Here is a 17,883-nt window from a genome sequence, read left to right on the forward strand (position 1 = left end):
AAAGGCTCCCATCCTTAGGGTCATCATGGGCTCTGTCCTAAAGGGGTTTACCAGTTGATTAAAAAAATAATATATGTATTTTCCAGTGGAGTACCCCTTTAGGGGGTTAATAGTAACTAAACGCGTCATTATTTCTGCTCCAGATTTGATGCCCATTGACTTCAATAAGCAGCAAATCGGCAAAAAAAACAAGGACGTATAAACAGACCATTGAAAAGACGTCTTTACCCGTCAGACGTAGTAAAGTTGCTCCCCTTACAGTCCAATCACGTGACGGAGAGCTCAATGCCCCGCCCTCTTCTGCTTACAGCCGCTACGTACGTTTCTCACCTCAGTAGACGCGTGCGCACGGTAACCTTGTCTCCTTAGCAACAAGAAAGCTATGGCTGCTCCGTTACCGGTGTCTCGTCTTTTCGCGTCTCTGCAGCCAGGAGCTATGACAAATATGGCAGCAGAGGATGTAGAAAACAAGCCGGGTATTGTGGTTAGGCAGAAAGGAGGTCGGGAAGTGCAAGTAACGGGCACAGCTGAACTAAGCGCTGCTCCGGACCGGGCCCGAGTGTGTATAAGTCTATCCAGCAGTAAAGTGGCGGCTGCGGAGGCGAAAAGCAGCGTCGTGAGGCGGCTGGAGTACATAGAGCAGACCCTCCGCCAGAGGGGGCTCCCGGTGAGGACCTAGTATAAGTGTACGGAGGATATATACACAGCTCTATAGCCCTACACTTGGCTCACTAGAGATGGCTGGGACTCTACAGTATTTCCCCCGACACACTGTCCTGCCTCTATCCCTACAGCAGTAAACTGGATCTATATAGACACAGAGAGACGACAGGCTGAAGGATAGTCCCATCCAGGATGCCTCCAGCTGTTGCAAAACTACAACTCCCAGAATGCCCGGACAGCCATAGGCTGTCCGGGCATGCTGGGAGTTGTAGTTTTGCAACAGCTGGAGGCTTACTAGTTTGGAAACACTGATAGTGGCATAGAAGGCTCTCTCTATATGTGTGCAATGTGTATGCATGTTATGTGCATATTTGTGTGTGCACTCATTTGTACAGTATGCGTGTAATTGTGTATAATCAGGCTACACTTAGGCTAGGTTCACACTACGGAATCTCTGGGCAGAATTTCTGTCAGAGATTTAGCTGGTGGCACTAAGACTGAACGGACTGCATTGCCGTCTCCATAGACGGCAATGCATTTCTGGGTGGATCTTTTGGGAGATCTGCTCAGAAATGCATTGACATCTATGGGGACAGCAAGGTCCTAGTGCTGACGGCTTGATTCTGCCCAGAAATTCCACAGTGTGAACCCATCCTTAAAGGGGTAAGAAATGTCCAGTGGAAAGAAATGTATCCCGTATCCACAGGACCAGGACCCCACAATCTCCAGTACAGGGCCCTAACTTGGCCCCAGCTCTGCTGAAAGAAGTGACTTTCGCACCCAGCATGCCCCCTCCATTCATCTCTATGGGAGAGGCAGAGACACAGTGTTTGCATGTCTCCGCCTGTCCCATAGAGATAAATGGAGAGGGCTTGTTTCCACCAGCTGACGTGCTGGGTATGAAACTAGCTCTATCAGAGCAGAGCTGGGGTCCCAGGGGTCAGACCCCACCCTCTGCGGATAGGGGATAAATTTCTTACTGCTGCACACCTTCTTTAAAGGAATACTCCACTAGCAACACCCCCTTGTGACATCACACCCCGCCCCCTCCCATAGACTTGCATTAAGGGCCGTGGCCTGACATCATGAGGAGGGGGTGGACGACCCCCGCAGCGCGCACACACAGCCAGTGGAGTACCCCTTTTGAGACACAAAATTTTATTTTTTCATTTTTGTTTTTTCCTCCTCGCCTTTTAAGAGCCATGAGGGAGATTTATCAAGGAATTTAAGCAGCTTTTTTGCTTACAAAAGTCACACAAAAAGTCACAATTTTTTTGTGCAACTTTAGTGGGTAAGCAAAAAATACCAATCTGCCCTACCTAAGCAATTTCAGTTTTTACTTTACAGTGGTCCAGGATTTATCATTGCGAAACAAGCAAATAAAAGTCGCAAACTACCTTCAAAAAGTTGCAAGTGTAAGCAAGGTCACACCTGGCTTATAAACTTGCCTATGACAGCATTTTCAAAAAGTCGCACGTGAGACTTTTTGTGCGACTTTTTGCCCAGCTCCGCTTCCGGCACCCACTTACATCCACCACCTGCCTGCAAGGTGTTGGGACTACAATTCCCAGCATGTCCTCACTGTAAGGGCATGCTGGGAGTTGTAGTCCTGCAATATCTAGCAGGTGTGTGGTAGATGTGGGCGGGGAGCGAAGCTGTGCAAAAAGTCGCAGGTGAGACTTTTTGTGCAACTTTTTTAACTTTCATTTTCATAGGCATGGTGGGATGAGCAGGTAGGAGATGTACAGGAGGGTGACAAGCTTGTCTCCCGCCCACACAACACTACTACAACTCCCAGCATGTCCTTACTGTAAGGACATGCTGGGAATTGTAGTTGTGTGTTAGATGGGCGGGCGGATGACAAGCTTGTCGCCCTCCCGCGCCGCATGACTACAACTCCCAGCATGTCTTTACTGTAAGTGCATGCTGAGAGTTGTATTCATGCAGTAGGGTCAGGTGACAAGATTGTCACCTGCTTGCACATCTCCCCCAGCCCTCCTGCATGACTACAACTCCCATTATGTACTTACTGTAAGGGCATGCTGGGAGTTGTAGTCATGCGGTGGGTGGGAAATGTGCGGGTGGGTTACAATAAATGTACTAACCTATTTTCCATGTTTTTTTTCCTTCTCATTTCAGATCTGTGTATCCTGTGGACTATGTTTTTTTTTGTTGTTGTTGTTTGTTTTTAATTTACTTTACAGGCTTAGTAGTGGAAGCTGTCTTATAGACAGAATCCATTACGAAGCCAGGGCTTAGCGTTAGCACCAAAAACAGCTAGCGCTAACCCCTGATTATTACCCCGATACCCACCGCCACAGGGGTGCAGGGAAGAGCCGCTACCAACAGGCCCGGAGCATCAAATATGGCTCTCCTGGGCCTAGGCGGTAACAGCCTGGCATAATTTAGGCTGGGGAGGGCCAGTAACAATGGTCCTCGCCCACCCTGGTAACATCAGGCTGTTGCTTGGTTGGTATTTGGCTGAGAATAAAAATACACACCCTATGCGTTTTTTTTTTTTTTTTTTTTAATAATGAAATAAAATAAAAATGCATAGGGTTCCCTGTACTTTTATTCTCAGCCAAATACCAACCAAGCAGCAACAGCCTGACGTTACCAGGGTGGGCAACGACCATTGTTACTGGCCCTCCCCAGCCTAAATAACGCCAGCCTATTACCACCTATGCCCAGGAGCACCATTTTTGATGCTCCGGGCCTGTTGGTACCAACTCTTCCTGACATCCCTGTGGCGGTGGGTACCGGGGGTTAGAGCTAGCTGTTTTTGGGACTAACGCTAAGCCCCAGCTTAGTAATGGACTCTGTCTATAAGTCAACTTCCACTACTAAGCCTTTAAAGTAAATTAAGAAAAATACATTTAAAAAACTTTTATTCCAAAAACCCTCCCCCACAAGCCCTCGTTACAAAATGTTGTTAATATTAAACTAAAAAACGCTGGTCATCATAGTCCACCAAATCTGAAGTAGCCCACAGGATACACGGATCTGAAATGAAAAGAAAAGACAAAAAAATGGGTTAATACATTTAGGGGAAAATAGTGGTAAAATGTAATAAACACACATACATTTATTTGTGTGCTAAGAAAATGGTATTCCAAAGTGATTTTATTGGTTTTTGCTTATGTGAGCCAAATTTATCAACCCCCTGTGAAAGTGTGATAAATATGTCACACATAAGCAAAGCCAAAGCAAAAAAAATGGCTACAGAACTTACTTACTAAAGCAAACTGATAAATGTCACACTTCATTGGGGACACAGATACTGTTGGGTATATGCTCTTGCCACTAGGAGGTGCTGACACTAGGAAAAAAAAGTCTGCTTCTACCTGGCAGGATATACATGCCTACCTACAGTAAGTTAATCAGTTTAAGCTAGTGTCAGTAGGAGGCAAGACACAAGTCTGGAGCTCCCCAGTTTCCTAGTGTTTATACTTTCTCTCTTTCTTTCTTTCTTTCTTTCTTTCTTTCTTAGTTTCTGTAGATAGGGGCAACAGGAGCCTGGCGCTGCCTGATCCCCCACTTGTGATGAAAGGGCACGGGACAAAGTATGGACCGTTAACCCCTTCTCCTCAACATCCCAACGCCAAAGTAGTACCTCAGATCCGGGTCCCCTCTTGCCCCTGCTTGCCCTGCTATGGTAGTCTGGCATGATGCAGTGTGGCATTAAGCTAGCCGAAGACTAAATCAGGTAAATCAGGTTTTCCCGGTAGGTAAGTATTCCTTCCCTCATCTACCCCCCCCCCCCCCCCCTCCCTTCCAACTGCATAAATCGACTGCTTAAGCAGTGGGCTGCCCGCAAGCCTTCCACAGCGGGAGTTGTTGCAATTCACCCTGCGCTGCTTCCCGCCGCCCGCCACTTACACTTTGCTGGCGGCCATGATGGTCGGGCAGGAAAACTCAACGTGGCTCTGCCCCCAGTCCCCTCTCCTGCAGCGTGGGAACTAACGCTGGGGATTTTCTTTTCCTCTCCCCCCGGCGCTTACAATGTAAATTGGCGGCCATTTTCTCTGAGCTTGGGGAGTTGGGGTTTGGCTGTGCTCTCTTTCCCAACTCTGGCGGCTGGGGACATTATTTTCTTCTTCCCCGCTGTTCTTTGCCGGCAAGCTTACACTGTAATCCGGCGGCTGCTGTCTTTGAGCTGGGGGAGTCGGGGCTTTGCTCCACCCTCCTCCCCCGCTTCGGCAGCCGGGGACATTCTTTCCCTTTTTTTTCCCTGCTGTGCTTGCCGCCGCAGCTTACGCTGGGGGAATCGGGGCTTAGCTCCGCTCCTCCCCGTTCAGCAGCCAGGGACATTCCTTCCTCCTAGGGGGAAGTTGGTGCATTCTCCTCTCCTGCTTTTGCAGCCGGGGACATTTTTTTATTTTCCCCTGCTACTTTGCCGCATCAGCTTACTTTTTAAGCCAACGGACATTTTGCTGCAGGAAGACGGCGCTCATATCCGCCCCCCTGGCGCGCGACAACTGTACGGCATTATTGCGCCCTGTAGGCGTCATGAGACCCTGCGCGCTCTTGCTGTTCCTGTCTGGAAGCCCTTCCTGCAGACTACCAACTTTGTCACGGATCCTCTGGTTTCCTGCTGGCCTGCTTTGCGCCCATAAATAAAAAATTCCTCCCTATCTCTGAACCTTAGCTAAGGCTCAGCGCCCCCCTATGGCCCAGAAATTTATTATTGCCGGCTCCTGGTTTTTGGCATACCATTGAGCTCCATCTAGTGGCAATTTTCTAAACCTGCATCTCCATGCAGTCACCTCTTCTCTCGGCCCCTGACCAACCCAGGGGGTTATCTGATTGGGTTCGTGGGGTTAATTTGATGTTGCCTTCCATCACCCTGCAGGGTGACCAATTTTGATTACATCAGTAGCCATCCCGTTGGTTATCGGTGTTTAGGCTTAATCAGGGCTCGGACATCCCACATGGGATACTGGGGATACATTCTGTGACAATACCTCCCCCGGCGGCAAGCAGCCAACCTGGTGCCTATGTACTTCAGTGACGTTTGAGGGACCCCGCCATGCCTGTGCCTTGCGGTCATGCGCCCTTTCATTCTGTGAGGGTATAAGGAAACCTTTGTTCCTCTTACTCTGGTCACTCATCCATATAGCCGCGCCTGTGGCTAGTTTCCGGTATCCCACGGCTGGTGTGAGATTCCGGAGGTGTGTTCCGACGAATGCTACGGCCCCTATACAATGTGCCATGCTGTCGCCCGGCTTACGGCCGCCACTATTCGTGCGAGGTGACCGAGGGAGTGACCCAGTTTATTCAATGGACCCTATACCAGTGAGTCAGACAGTAGTCTGCATGGTTCCTCCGCCATCACGTGGCTGCCGCATCTGCGGATGGAGTTCCAATGCCCCACTACCAGTGAGAAGTGTCTGCAGAAGTGACCGGTGTGTCTAGTGGACCCTATACGGGGTGACAGGGATACAATTCACGGCTCCTCGGCGTCGATACTATCCAGGGCTCTTAGGCCTCCCTGCCCTCCCACATATGTCAAAGGGGCACAGTGATTACCTATCTGTGATGTTGTCCCCTTATTGCCATCGGCCAGTGCCTAGAGGTGTACCCTCTCAATTAGCCAGGCTGTCTGCACGATTTCTGTCTCTATAGTTCTCCCATAGCAGGGCTGCTGCATGCATGGCTAGGGTTTCCCGTGCCTCGCTGCCTGTGTGCGGCATAGGGGAGAGCGTCCCTGCAGGTACGAGAGACTGTATGCCAGTCAGCCTTACTGTGGTCTGCAGGTCTCCTGCACCATCAGGTCGCCCTTCAGGTTGTCTGCACTCCGGTATCCCACTTTCTGTGGGAGGGTTCGAGTGAGTGACCCTGTGCATTCAGGGATCCGTACCAGTCAGCCAGAGGTTGTCTGCATAGTCACTTCTCCGTTTGGTCACCTACCATACATTCCCACTCAATCGTGGAAGTTCAGGTAACCCTCCACTAAAGTTCCGTTTGAGTGGCCCCAGGTTTTCAATGGGCCATATACATTGCGCCACATGGTGGTCAGCATGGTTCCCTACTCTACCAGGTGCCTCATCGCATGCTGGCTGCACTCATGACTGTAGGCTGGTAACTTGTTTTTAGTGTGTGGGTCTGACCGCAGTGATCCGGTGTGTCCCATGGTCCCTAAGCCATTTAGCCAGACTGTGTCTGCGTGGTTTTCTGATCCTCCAGGTCACCTACCGCTCCCGTGGCTAAAGTCTGGTGACCCACTTTCATTGTGTGGTCCCACAAAAGTGATTCGTTTGACCTCATACCAGTAGGTCTGACTGTCTGCATGGTTCCTGCTCCACTTGCACCCAATGTGCCTTTGTGGTTCGTTGGACCTCATATCAGTAGGTCTGACTGTATCTGCATGGTTCCTGCTCCACTTGCTCCCAAAGTGCCCTTGTGGTTCATCAGACCTTATACCAGTAGGTCTGACTGTCTGCATGGTTCCTGCTCCACTTGCACCCAATGTGCCTTTGAGGTTCGTTGGACCTTATACCCGTAGGTGTGGCTTTGTCTGCATGGTTACTGCTCCACTTGCACCCTTCTCTTGTTTCTGTGACAGCAGGCCTGGTGCATAGCACCTTTGGAAGATGGGGTGTGGGTGTTTCCTGCAGGTTTAATAATCCTCCGCAGAAATGGCAGCAATCTTTGCTCCCCTTTCAAAGGGCATTTGGTTGGTCTGCTCAGGACATGGTTTTATAGTTATGGCACACCTGTTAGGTGCTACCCCTGTTTTCCCTGCTTTCGGACATTTGCTATGTCTGCTGTTTTTTGTTTTTGTTTTCAGGGTGGCGGTCTGGGTACCCCTCTACTTTTGTGAGGTGGCCGCCTCTGTCTCCCTACATATGCTACGGACACTCTGCACGTATAGGGCCCACCTCCCTGGGCCTCGGGCCTTCCTGTGATTTTTGTTTTCACAGGTCTGCTGCGGTTGATTGCCCCAGGTATCCTTCCTGGGTTCCTTTTCAGGGTTTCTCAGTTGTCTGCTCTACGTCCTTAGACATGGGCCAGTATGGTTCAATTGCCATGGCCCTTTTTCACAGGCTTCAGGTTTCCATGCCTTTAAGGTACCCGGCGTACCTTGCAAACTCCCTTCCCCAGGTGGTACAGCAGTCAGGGACCTCAGCATGGTCTGTCCCTGAGTTTCTTTTTTTTTTTTTACCTCATGTGTCCCTTGTTCTCCCCCTCCAATAGGTCTCCCCCCCCCCCCTGCATGGTGGGGTACCTGGCTTGGTCCTTGTTTTGCTCCCCCTCCAATAGGTCTTCCTCCCTACATAGTGGGGTACCTGGCTGGGTCCTTGTTTTTCTGTGAGCTTTTGGAGAGGTGCTTCGCTGACTGCCTCTGTACTCACTGCCAGCTTTTTGCAGCCAAGCACTCCCCCGTATCTTGGTTAGCTACTGTTCATGCAGCCAGGGCACTTTCCTCCGCTGGCGGAGTTTATGCAATGCTGTATGGCTCAGCATCAGCCGGTCTGTCCACCATCTGCTGTTTGGGTCCTGCCATGGCTCTACTCTTCCCTTGGCACAGTCTCCCTGGAGGTGTGTGTGTGCTCTCATCCTTCCGTTGACAATGTTTGTGTGCTACACTGCCGCAACAGTCTTTTGTGTGACCTTCTTGTGCCCAGAACCTGGAAGTCCCAGTTGAGTTCCTTTGTCCCTGTTCGCGTCCTGATGGGGTGTGGTTTCGGTGTACCCTGGTCCATTCGGTCCGCTGGGGTCCAAGGCTGGTTTTTCATTGTCATTCCGGGATGCTACTTTTCATGGTGTTCTGCTACTTGTTTGGCCGTTTTTACTTTTCTTCTCTTTCAGGGTCCATGTACTCCTGGGACGGAGGGCGTTCCGGTCAGCCGGATTACGCCAGTTGGGCCAATTTCAGCTTGTGTGTGGACGTGGTTCCACGTCACGTTCTGTACAGCTGCTCAAGCTCTGTGTCATTCTCCGAGTCTTCTCTTCCTCCCGGGTGCTCGCGACGTGCCCCTGGCACAGGGGTTTGGAGCCTGTCGTTTTTTATCTCAGTTCATCGTCGTATGCACCGTGCCTCTCCAGGAGACGGTATCTGTCTCTCTTCTAGTCTCCACCTTGACTTTGCTTGCCTTCTGCTCAGGCGCGCGAGACCCTACCTGGCATTTTCTCGCCATTTTACTCTTGAATCAGTTGGTTCTCTGGATGGGGTTCTTTTGTTCCCTTTTCCTTTTTTTTTATCATCTGGGCTAGCCTTCTGTCGGTTCGGTGACATTGGTTTCCATTAGGCCTCCGAGATGACCTTTCTTGTCTCTCTATGTTGCCTTTTGGTTCAGAGTCTCTACAATGGATGGTTCCTTCCTTTGGTGTCTTTGTCCGTCTTCATGGATGGTGGGATCTTCCGGACTGTTCGGCTTCCGGGCCTTGTTTGCGTCTTGGCCCAGGATCTCGTCCGTGGGTCTTACTGACGAGTGGGTTCAGTCTCCGTACTGACTTCCTTCCTCTCGTGGTTGTTCTTTCCCACCCACTGTACTCGCTGTGAAATCTCTCTCGTAGCTTTCATTGGGGGACACAGCACCCACCCATTTCTTCATACTCTTTTCCGGTTATTGTGTTTTTTCCTGGGACTCCTTTCTATATCCTGCCAGGGAGGAGCAGACTTTTAGTTCCCCCCCGTAGTGTCAGCGCTTCCTAGCGGCAAGAGCCTATACCCAACAGTATCTCTGTCCCCTAATGAAAATTATGAAAGAGATTTTACTGTGCGTAGAAAAAAAATATCCTTTTTTTATTTTTCCATCTTCAGAACCATATGAGGGCTTATTTTTTGCACAACCAATTGTAATGACTCCTTTCATTTTACCATACAATGTACAGTGCAAACAAAAAATTATTATTTATGTAGGGAGATTGCTAAGAACCAATTTTGCAGCTTTTGGAGGGTTTTGTTTTTACGCTGTATAATTAATGGTAAAACTGACATGTTTTCTTTATTCTGTGGGTCAATACGATTAAATTGATACAACATGCCTTTCTAGTATACTACTTTGAAAAAAAAAATGTTTTAAACAAAATTAGTATGTATACAATTGCGAATGTGACTTTGTGACCTCTTTTTATAAAAAATAAAAAAATTCTGGTATGTGGTGTGACTAAAAGCCAAAATTTTTTGTTCACTGTACGGGATCATTAACATTTTTATTTAATAGTTTGGACATTTACACATGTGGCGATACCAAATGTTTTTTTTTTTTCTTTTATATTTTATTTAGTAAAAAAAAAAACAGACCTGCAGCAAAATTATACACATGTGAATGTATCCTTATTAAAACTTTATTTTTTACACTTTTTTGGTCCCCATAGGGACTGTTTATAGCAATGAATTGATTGCAAATACTGAACAGTGCTATGCATAGGGCATAGTACTGATCAATATTTTCTGCGATCTACATCTCTAGTCTGCTAGACGGCAAACCAGAGTAGAACGCAGCAGCCGGCCGGAGCAGGTAAGTGGAGTTCAGCTGGCAATCTTAAAAAATTAACAAATACCCCCTAGAGGGTCTACGGGCACTTATATATTGAACAACAACCTTGGGGATGTACATCCCCTCAGGGAAACCCTGAATAGAGACCCTCTGCAGTCTAAAACTTAACTTTTAATAATTTCAAATAATAATTTTGTGCTCAAAATTTCCACTAAGTGGCAGTGTGTGCTAAAATTACAGTCCCTATTTGTGATGATTTTTATCGCATTCTATGCATGGATGAACCTGATCACGGGGCTCTGTTTGCAGCACTCTGCTCTGACACAGTCTACAGACATGGTGTCACAGCGCACCGTGATCCATCCATATTGACATGGGGACTGAGCTAAAATCTCCTCCTCTGGCTCAACGTTTCGCTAGTTGGACCTAGCTTTTTCAAGAGTATGAGGTACACTGAGTAATGGCTCCTCTCAGTATTTATGCCCTCGCTGCTAATGGCGCTAATTGTTCAGCGTTCTTATTATCCAATCACACTTCGTGTATCTTCTTACATCATTCTGGTCATGTACGTATTAGGTTTTTATTGGTGGATGTGACTTCAGTATCGGACCTATGGGAATTGTTGCTTTGCGCATGTTGTCGGACGTGTAAAAATCAACCTTTAATTCTGGCTGACTGCGCTTGTGTGGATTGTGCGCATGTCTTTGGACTTAGCGTTTGTGAGCGTGACAGTACCTTACTGCGCTTGTCTTTGGACTTAGTTTATCTCGATGTCTATGACCGGTACTGCGCATGTTTTGGGACTTAGTATTATTCCTGACTGGGTAAGTACTGATATTGCTTGTTAGACTAGTGACTTTCGTTGATCTACTTGAGTATCATCAATGTTCTTAATGTGAATGTATTCACTGTTTATGTTTATTGCTTAAACCCAATGGTTAGCACTCTCTAACTTTTTATTCCTTCGGGTCTAGCGATCGATAAATGCAGTTGTATCATTACTTCACATGTGAATGTATTCACTGTTTGTGTCTATTGCTTAAACCGAGTGGCTAGCACTCTCTAACTAACTTAACCCTAACTAATTAAGGGTTAATGGTGGACATCAGTGTGATCGCTGATGTCTGCCATTTACCATGAGGTCCTGGCTGATGTTGGGCTACTCTGTGATCATAGAACTGCGTACATGTATGGCGCTATGCACTAAGTACCTGGGCACAGTGACGTATATATATATATATATATATATATATCGCGTGTCCTCTGGGGGTTAATAGGACTTGTATGGTTATCTTCCTTGGCAACCTGACTGCCCAGCATGGACCTGAGTCTGTTTATGTCCACTCAACAGGTGTGAGTTCAGCTTTACAGGTACACTTTAACTACTTCCAGACTGGGGTTGTTACCCCTCCTACCTTTTTTGTAATTTATTAATAGCACAAAGTGTGTATCCCCTTTGTATATCGATAGATGGCAAACAGAAATACTTGCAGCAGTCCTAGATAGGTGAAACTGTGTTATTTTATTCCATGCAGAAAAAGAGTGCTTTAACAGAGTGACCATTAAACAGTCTACTCTTTTTCAAGTAGTCTTTCTGCTAGAGAAAGGCCTGTAAGAGTCATTTTAAATGTTGCTCCGTAAGGGTACGTTCCCACTTAGCGCATACGCAGCGTATTTCCCACTGCACAAAATCTGCAGCAGCAGCGGGATATACACTGCATATTCCTCACTCACCATACACACAAGGCTTTCTGGCGGCAGCCTTATGTGTGTAGTGAGTTTTGGAGGCAGAGCCGCGCGTCACAGTCACGCTGGCACATGGTCCTACCTCCAAAACTCACTTCACACATGGCTGCCGCCGCAAAGCCTTGTGTGTATGGTGAGCGAGGGATACGCAGCGTATTTCCTGCTGCTGCAGATTTTGCGCAGCAGGAAATACGCTGCGTATGCGCTAAGTGGGAGCGTACCCTAAAGTTACTTTTTTTTCTGCATGAAATAAAGAACACCGTTTCACCTATCTGGTAGTGCTGCAAATATTTCTGGTTGCTGTCTGGTCTTTTGAGCCTCTGACCAAGGCCTTGAGAATTGTGTGCACCCAGTCCAATATATTGAGATTCCATATTGCTGCATTTTTCTACATATCGATAGATCTATGTATATATATAATTCAATGTATGTAAAAAATATATAATGTTCCCTCAAGTAACAATAGTAGTTGGTTCCAGGACGACCATTGTATGTTGAGACCATAACTCCATAGAAACCTGGTAATTGGTTCTGAAGCCACCAAAATGTCATCCAAAAATAGGAAAAAATAGTAGAAAACGAATACAGATAAAGTAAGTAATTAAATATAAAAGTAAGAAAAAGCAGCAATCAGGAGCAGCTTCAGGGCACTAAAAAAAGGAAAATTGAGCCGCCCTTACCTGGGGTACAAAGGAGCAGCTAACCCTGGCCCAGGTAAAAAGTAGTACAGAACACGTAGTACCTCTCTGTACTGTAGGAAAGTGCTTCCAGACAGCCAGTCAGTGCATGCACTTCAGTAATACAGGCATTTTACCAGTGAAATGTCCATTCTGATTGGTCAGTTCTTTTAGCCATTGACATATTTCAAATATCTGGACTGTCCATTACATTGTATGCTGAGCTTGGTTTCAAGTTACAGTGGTCCAGGTAAGACTATTGTGTGTTGAGGCCATTGTAAGTTGACTGTAGTAGACCATTGTGGTAGAGTTAAATCAACCTTAACCCACCCCCACTTGCAAGAGTGGGGTATATTGTCTGAAGTCCCATGCAGACCAGGCAACAGCGGGTACTAGTATTGCAATAGAAGCTCATTACACCATTGGGACTCTTAATTTTGCACTATATTCTGCAGAAAATAAGTGCTATATTTGCATGTTTTCTGCTCCGTTTTACCAGAGCAGAAAAGAGGATTCCAGTGAGAAAATTTCCCTTGCTGACCGCCATAGTGTGAACATACCCTATGGATTAAATTACTTGATGTATGTTTACATGGATTTTGGCATGGAACCAGTGCATGTTCTGTGCCTAAATCTTTATTTGTGCCTGAAATTCGCATCCCATTGTTACAAATTATGCACGGAATCCACGTTGCATAGCTGCAAGGTGGATTAGACTGTAAAACTAATGGACACAGCGTTAGTATTCTTGTTTCAAGTCAATAAGCAAAGCAAAACACTGTTAGCTGTATTCAGAACAAAGTCATAGAATTCAAGAGCACTAACAGCATGATAAAGTGTCTGTATGAGTTGACTGTTTTTTCTTATCCCCAGGAAGGAGACATTACAATTTCCAAGGAAATTGAAAGAAAAGCAAATGCATATCAAATGGATGCTGAGGTATGAATGCAGAACATTATCTTCCTTTACAGACATCTCCTTTGGTGGAACCATCTGTGCTCCACTTGTAAGCCTCTTTATCTTAGAAAATAAAATATTACGTGGGTTGTCCAAGGGTAAAAGGCAAAAAAAGTAGAAAGTTTCAACATATGTTATAAAAAAAAAAATAAAAAAAAAAACATACGTTGTCTAAAATAAAGACCACATTAACAACGATTCACCAAATGTATCATAGTGCTGCATCTTTTTTGATAAATGTTGTGAATCTTCATAGACATTTTGTCTACACATCTATGTAGCAGGACATAGAGCTGAAATGAATAGCATTGGAACACTGTCCTCTTCACATGTATCACTTATCCACAAGATCAGACACCCTCTAATCATTAAAATGCAGCACGGAGGAGTTTGAATGTACAGTTGTGCTGAAAAGTTTGCATACCTTGAAGAATTGGTTATGTATCTACCATTTTGAAAGAAAATGTAAGTGAGCAGGCCAAGCGTTTTCTGTAATTGCAGGTTATAACAAAATGGCACAGTCCTAAAACCAAACAAAACATGGAAACAAATAAAAAAAAAAAAAAAAATGAAATGACCTCTGTTCAAAACTCTGCATACCCTTAGTTCTTAAAGGGGTTGGTGAAAAAGTATCCACTCATTGGGAGCGCCAGAGATGCCTGAGTGCTGCCACTCCAGAGCCTTCACCTTTTTCTGCTGTAAGAACTGGAGGGTAGACTTTGCCTTGTGCTTAGGGTCAAGAACAGCTTTTGTGCAGAAGAATGTATTTTTTTTGCCAGCATTTTCTGATATCATGCTGCATTTCTATAGATCTTGTTGACACCCCTCAAACATAAAAAAAAAAACCTCTAATTTGGACAAGACCAAAACAGTTTGCCAGGACCTGTGAGGTGTGTCAGCCATTTGTTCCTGGGCTTTTTTGTAGCATTGGCACAGTAAAGACTTCTTTCTGGCAACTCAACCATGCAGCTTGTTTTATATATCACTGTATTGAGCTCCTTAAAATAACAACACTGTCTGTTTCCAGAGCCGCCTGTATTCCTCCTGAGGTCACCTGTGGGGTTTTCTTTGGCCTACCTGACCTTGGCTTCCTATCAAGAGGTCTCTGGATTTTCCACTTCTTAATAAATGATTGAACAGTACTGAGTAGCATTTTCAAGACTTTGGATATCCTTTTCCATTTTTATAAAGCTTCATTACCTTGTTAAGCAGGTCTTTGTCAGTTCTTTTCTGCTCCCCATGGCACCGTATCTAGAAAGTTCAGTACGTTCAGGTGAGACCTAACGAACGTATTGACTATTTTTACACAGGCACTAAGGCTATTTAGGGGATTTCTGTGAACATTATTACTTAAATAAGTCTATTTTGGGTTGTATTTTCTAAATCCATGCCAAAATTTCACAATCTCTGCCAGGATATGCAGACCTGTAGAAGCAGGCAAAGCAAGCATGCTCCATTCTAAGTCTATGTTGCTGACAGAGGCAGATCTTTGTTAAATGTGTTTTGTGGGAAAACCTATTTAAATCCTTTTTTTTTTTTTTATTCTGCATAAAACAATGTTAGTTATATGTCAGAACAATCCACTTTTCTGTATGTCTATTTTTATCAAATGCAGGAATAGCTGGTGGTACAAAGGAAATGCTTCTTATTTACATAGTCACTTTTTCTTGATGAAATTTGTTTTATTTATTTCTTTTAGGTCTGTGTAGTTTTTGAGGATTTTGAAAAGCTGCAGAATATTTGCAACATGCTTGTTGAAAAACTAGACAGTTCAGTTTGCATTTCTTCACCCCATTTCTATCACTCTCCTGAAAACATGGAAAAGTTAAGGTATGTTTGAAAGAGTCCCTGTCATTGAAAAAGACTATTGACATGTCACAGAGGCATGCCCAAAGTTTTAATTTGAACACCCAGACCCCTACTAATCGTTAAAAGGCGCCGGAAGAAGTGTCCACAGCTAAGCGCTGGTCTCCACAGCTCGCTGCAGGAGATGGTCTCATAGACTTACGATAGATTCCTATCCTCTCCTGCAGCAAGATGGTAAAAGCAGAGAGCCTGGGAGAGAAGCACTCGACCTGGTATACTTCTCCCAGCTTGTTCTAGTGACCAGTGTTGGTCTAAACATTTAGACCCCAGCCAAACCTCAAAGCATTTGACAGGCCTCTGTTACATATCAAGTTATTTTTTTCAACTTGTTTAAACTGTAATGTCTTCTGTGCTGCACCGTAATTGATAAATGGTATAAGTAGAAAGAAACATACAAAATGCAGGTAATTACAGCTGTAAGGTTATGTATTGCAGGCGGCAGGTGTGTCTCAATGCAGTAAGCAATGCACGACGCAAAGCGCAAGATGTTTGTCGCCTTGTTGGCCAGTCACTTGGAAAGGCAGTCATTATCAGAGAAGAAGAAATGAAAGAATGGGAGGATCAAGTGGACCCGGCCTCTTCTTCCCTTCAGCGTAAAATAAAGAGTGCTACAATTCATGCAACATCAAAAGTTTCTGCCACTTTTGAAATTAAGGGCAAAGAACAAAATAAAAAGAGTTGCTGATGATTTCACATTACACAATATAATTCAGAAATATATTTATCATTATTATTTCTTTCATTTTCCAATTTTATATAATAAAATCTATATAAATGTTATAGGCTATACAGGACAAATTTTAGAAGTATTTGGATGCAAGGTTGTGTTATAAAGTATAAACTGATTTTGCCTAAGGGTGTCTGGTTTAGGGGGGGGGGGGGGGGGGGAAATCACTGATTTAAGCAGTCCCTCTTTTTGTTACTTAATTGGCTACATTGAGTATTACTGTCTCTCTAGCGGACCCATGGGTCCGAAATCACTAACAGATTAGCGGACGGGAAATGTAGGGTGGTGGGATTTCCCAAATGCGAAAAAACAAAACATATAAATAGACATTTTTAATAAAGACATACATTTAGGAACTTATTTATCCCCTTAAGGACAATTTTATTTTTACGTTTTCGTTTTTTTCCTCCTCGCGTTCAAAAAATCATAACTCTTTTATATTGTCATCCACAGACTAGTATGAGGGCTTGTTTTTTGCGCAACCAGTTGTTTGTTGTAATGCCATCACTCACTTTACCATAAAATGTATGGTGCAACCCAAAAAATACTATTTGTGTGGAGAAATTAAAAAGAAAACCGCAATTTAGCAAATTTTGGAAGGTTTTGTTTTCACGCCATACAATTTACGGTAAAAAGGACATGTGTTCTTTGGGTCAATACGATTAAAATGATACCCATGATAACATACTTTTCTATGACGGTTGGGCTTAAAAAAAAAAAAATCGCAAACTTTTAAGCCAAATTGGTACGTTTAAAATCCCCCTATTTTGAAGACCTATAACTTTTTCATTTTTCCGTATAAGCGGCAGTATGAGGGCTCATTTTTGGAGCCGTGATCTGTACTTTTTATTGATACCATATTTGCTTATATAAAACTTTTAATACATCTTTTATAAAAATAAAATTTCGAATAAAATGTTATAAAAAAGCTATTTTGGCTTTTTTATTTTTTACGTTCACCGTACGGTATCATTAACATTATATTTTATTAGTTTGGATATTTACGCACGCAGCGATACCAAATGTGTATATAACATTTTATTTTTTTTACACTTTTTGGGGGTGAAATAGGGAAAATGTACGTTTCTATTGGGGGAGGGGGTTTTTCACTTTTTTTCTATACTTTTTTTTTTACACTTTAATAGTCCCCATAGGGGACTATTTATAGCAATCATCTGATTGCTAATACTGTTCAGTGCTATGCATAGGACATAGCACTGATCAGCGTTATCGGCTATCTTCTGCTCTGGTCTGCTCGATCGCAGACCAGAGCAGAAGACCTGTGGAAGGCAGCAAAGGCAGGTGAGGGGACCTCCGTCTGCCGTTCTGGGTGATCGGATAGCCACGGCAGCTCTGCAGGCGATCCGATCATCCATTTTAGTGACTGCAATGCTGCAGATGCCGTGATCTCTATTGATCAAGGCATCTGAGGGGTTAATGGCGGACATCTGTCGGCCATCACAGGCGGGTCCCTTGCTGCTGTCAGCAGCCGGGACCTGCCACGTATGATCCGAGCATCGCTCAGATGCTCGCAGTTGTGTATAGGACATAAATGTACATCCTGGTGCGTTAAGTACCACCTCACCAGGATGTACATTTTCGTCCTGCATTGTTAAAGGGGAACCCCCATGGAAAACTTTTTTTTCTAAATCAACTGGTGCCAGAAAATTAAACAGATTTGTAAATTATGGGAGTAGTTATGTGTAGCTCAACCACAAAAAAATGAGCGAGGTTAACTAAAGCTCTCCCCCACTGAGAGATGGGATAAAAAGTAAATAAAAGTTTTTAGTTTTTCTGACAC

The 17,883-nt window shown here is 44.8% G+C and overlaps 1 protein-coding gene across 2 annotated transcripts; it reads left to right on the forward strand.

The window, feature by feature from the left end:
* The first annotated feature begins 319 nt into the window (after positions 1-319).
* IRAK1BP1 (interleukin 1 receptor associated kinase 1 binding protein 1) lies at positions 320-16,223 on the forward strand. 2 transcript variants are annotated; one of them, XM_056565923.1, is made up of 4 exons: positions 323-667; positions 13,406-13,471; positions 15,189-15,319; positions 15,791-16,220. In XM_056565923.1, exons 1-4 carry the CDS (start codon positions 383-385, stop codon positions 16,038-16,040), a joined length of 732 nt encoding a protein of 243 aa, XP_056421898.1. In that variant the 5' UTR covers positions 323-382; the 3' UTR covers positions 16,041-16,220. The 2 variants fall into 2 exon arrangements, with proteins under 2 accessions (XP_056421899.1, XP_056421898.1); XM_056565924.1 differs by lacking the exon at positions 13,406-13,471 and having other exon boundaries at positions 320-667; positions 15,791-16,223.
* The last annotated feature ends 1,660 nt before the right edge of the window (positions 16,224-17,883 follow it).

The sequence above is a fragment of the Hyla sarda genome, chromosome 3, assembly GCF_029499605.1.
Source record: "Hyla sarda isolate aHylSar1 chromosome 3, aHylSar1.hap1, whole genome shotgun sequence".
NCBI classification, from domain to species: Eukaryota; Metazoa; Chordata; class Amphibia; order Anura; family Hylidae; genus Hyla; species Hyla sarda.

What these genes read in the sequence shown, in the direction of transcription:
- IRAK1BP1 (XM_056565923.1), top strand. Translation starts at nt 383, where the DNA reads ATGGCTGCTCCGTTACCGGTGTCTCGTCTTTTCGCGTCTCTGCAGCCA. An exon ending in TCCGCCAGAGGGGGCTCCCG is followed by an intron (nt 668 to 13,405) that starts GTGAGGACCTAG and finishes TCTTATCCCCAG; the next exon opens with GAAGGAGACATTACAATTTC. An exon ending in GAAAACATGGAAAAGTTAAG is followed by an intron (nt 15,320 to 15,790) that starts GTATGTTTGAAA and finishes TATGTATTGCAG; the next exon opens with GCGGCAGGTGTGTCTCAATG.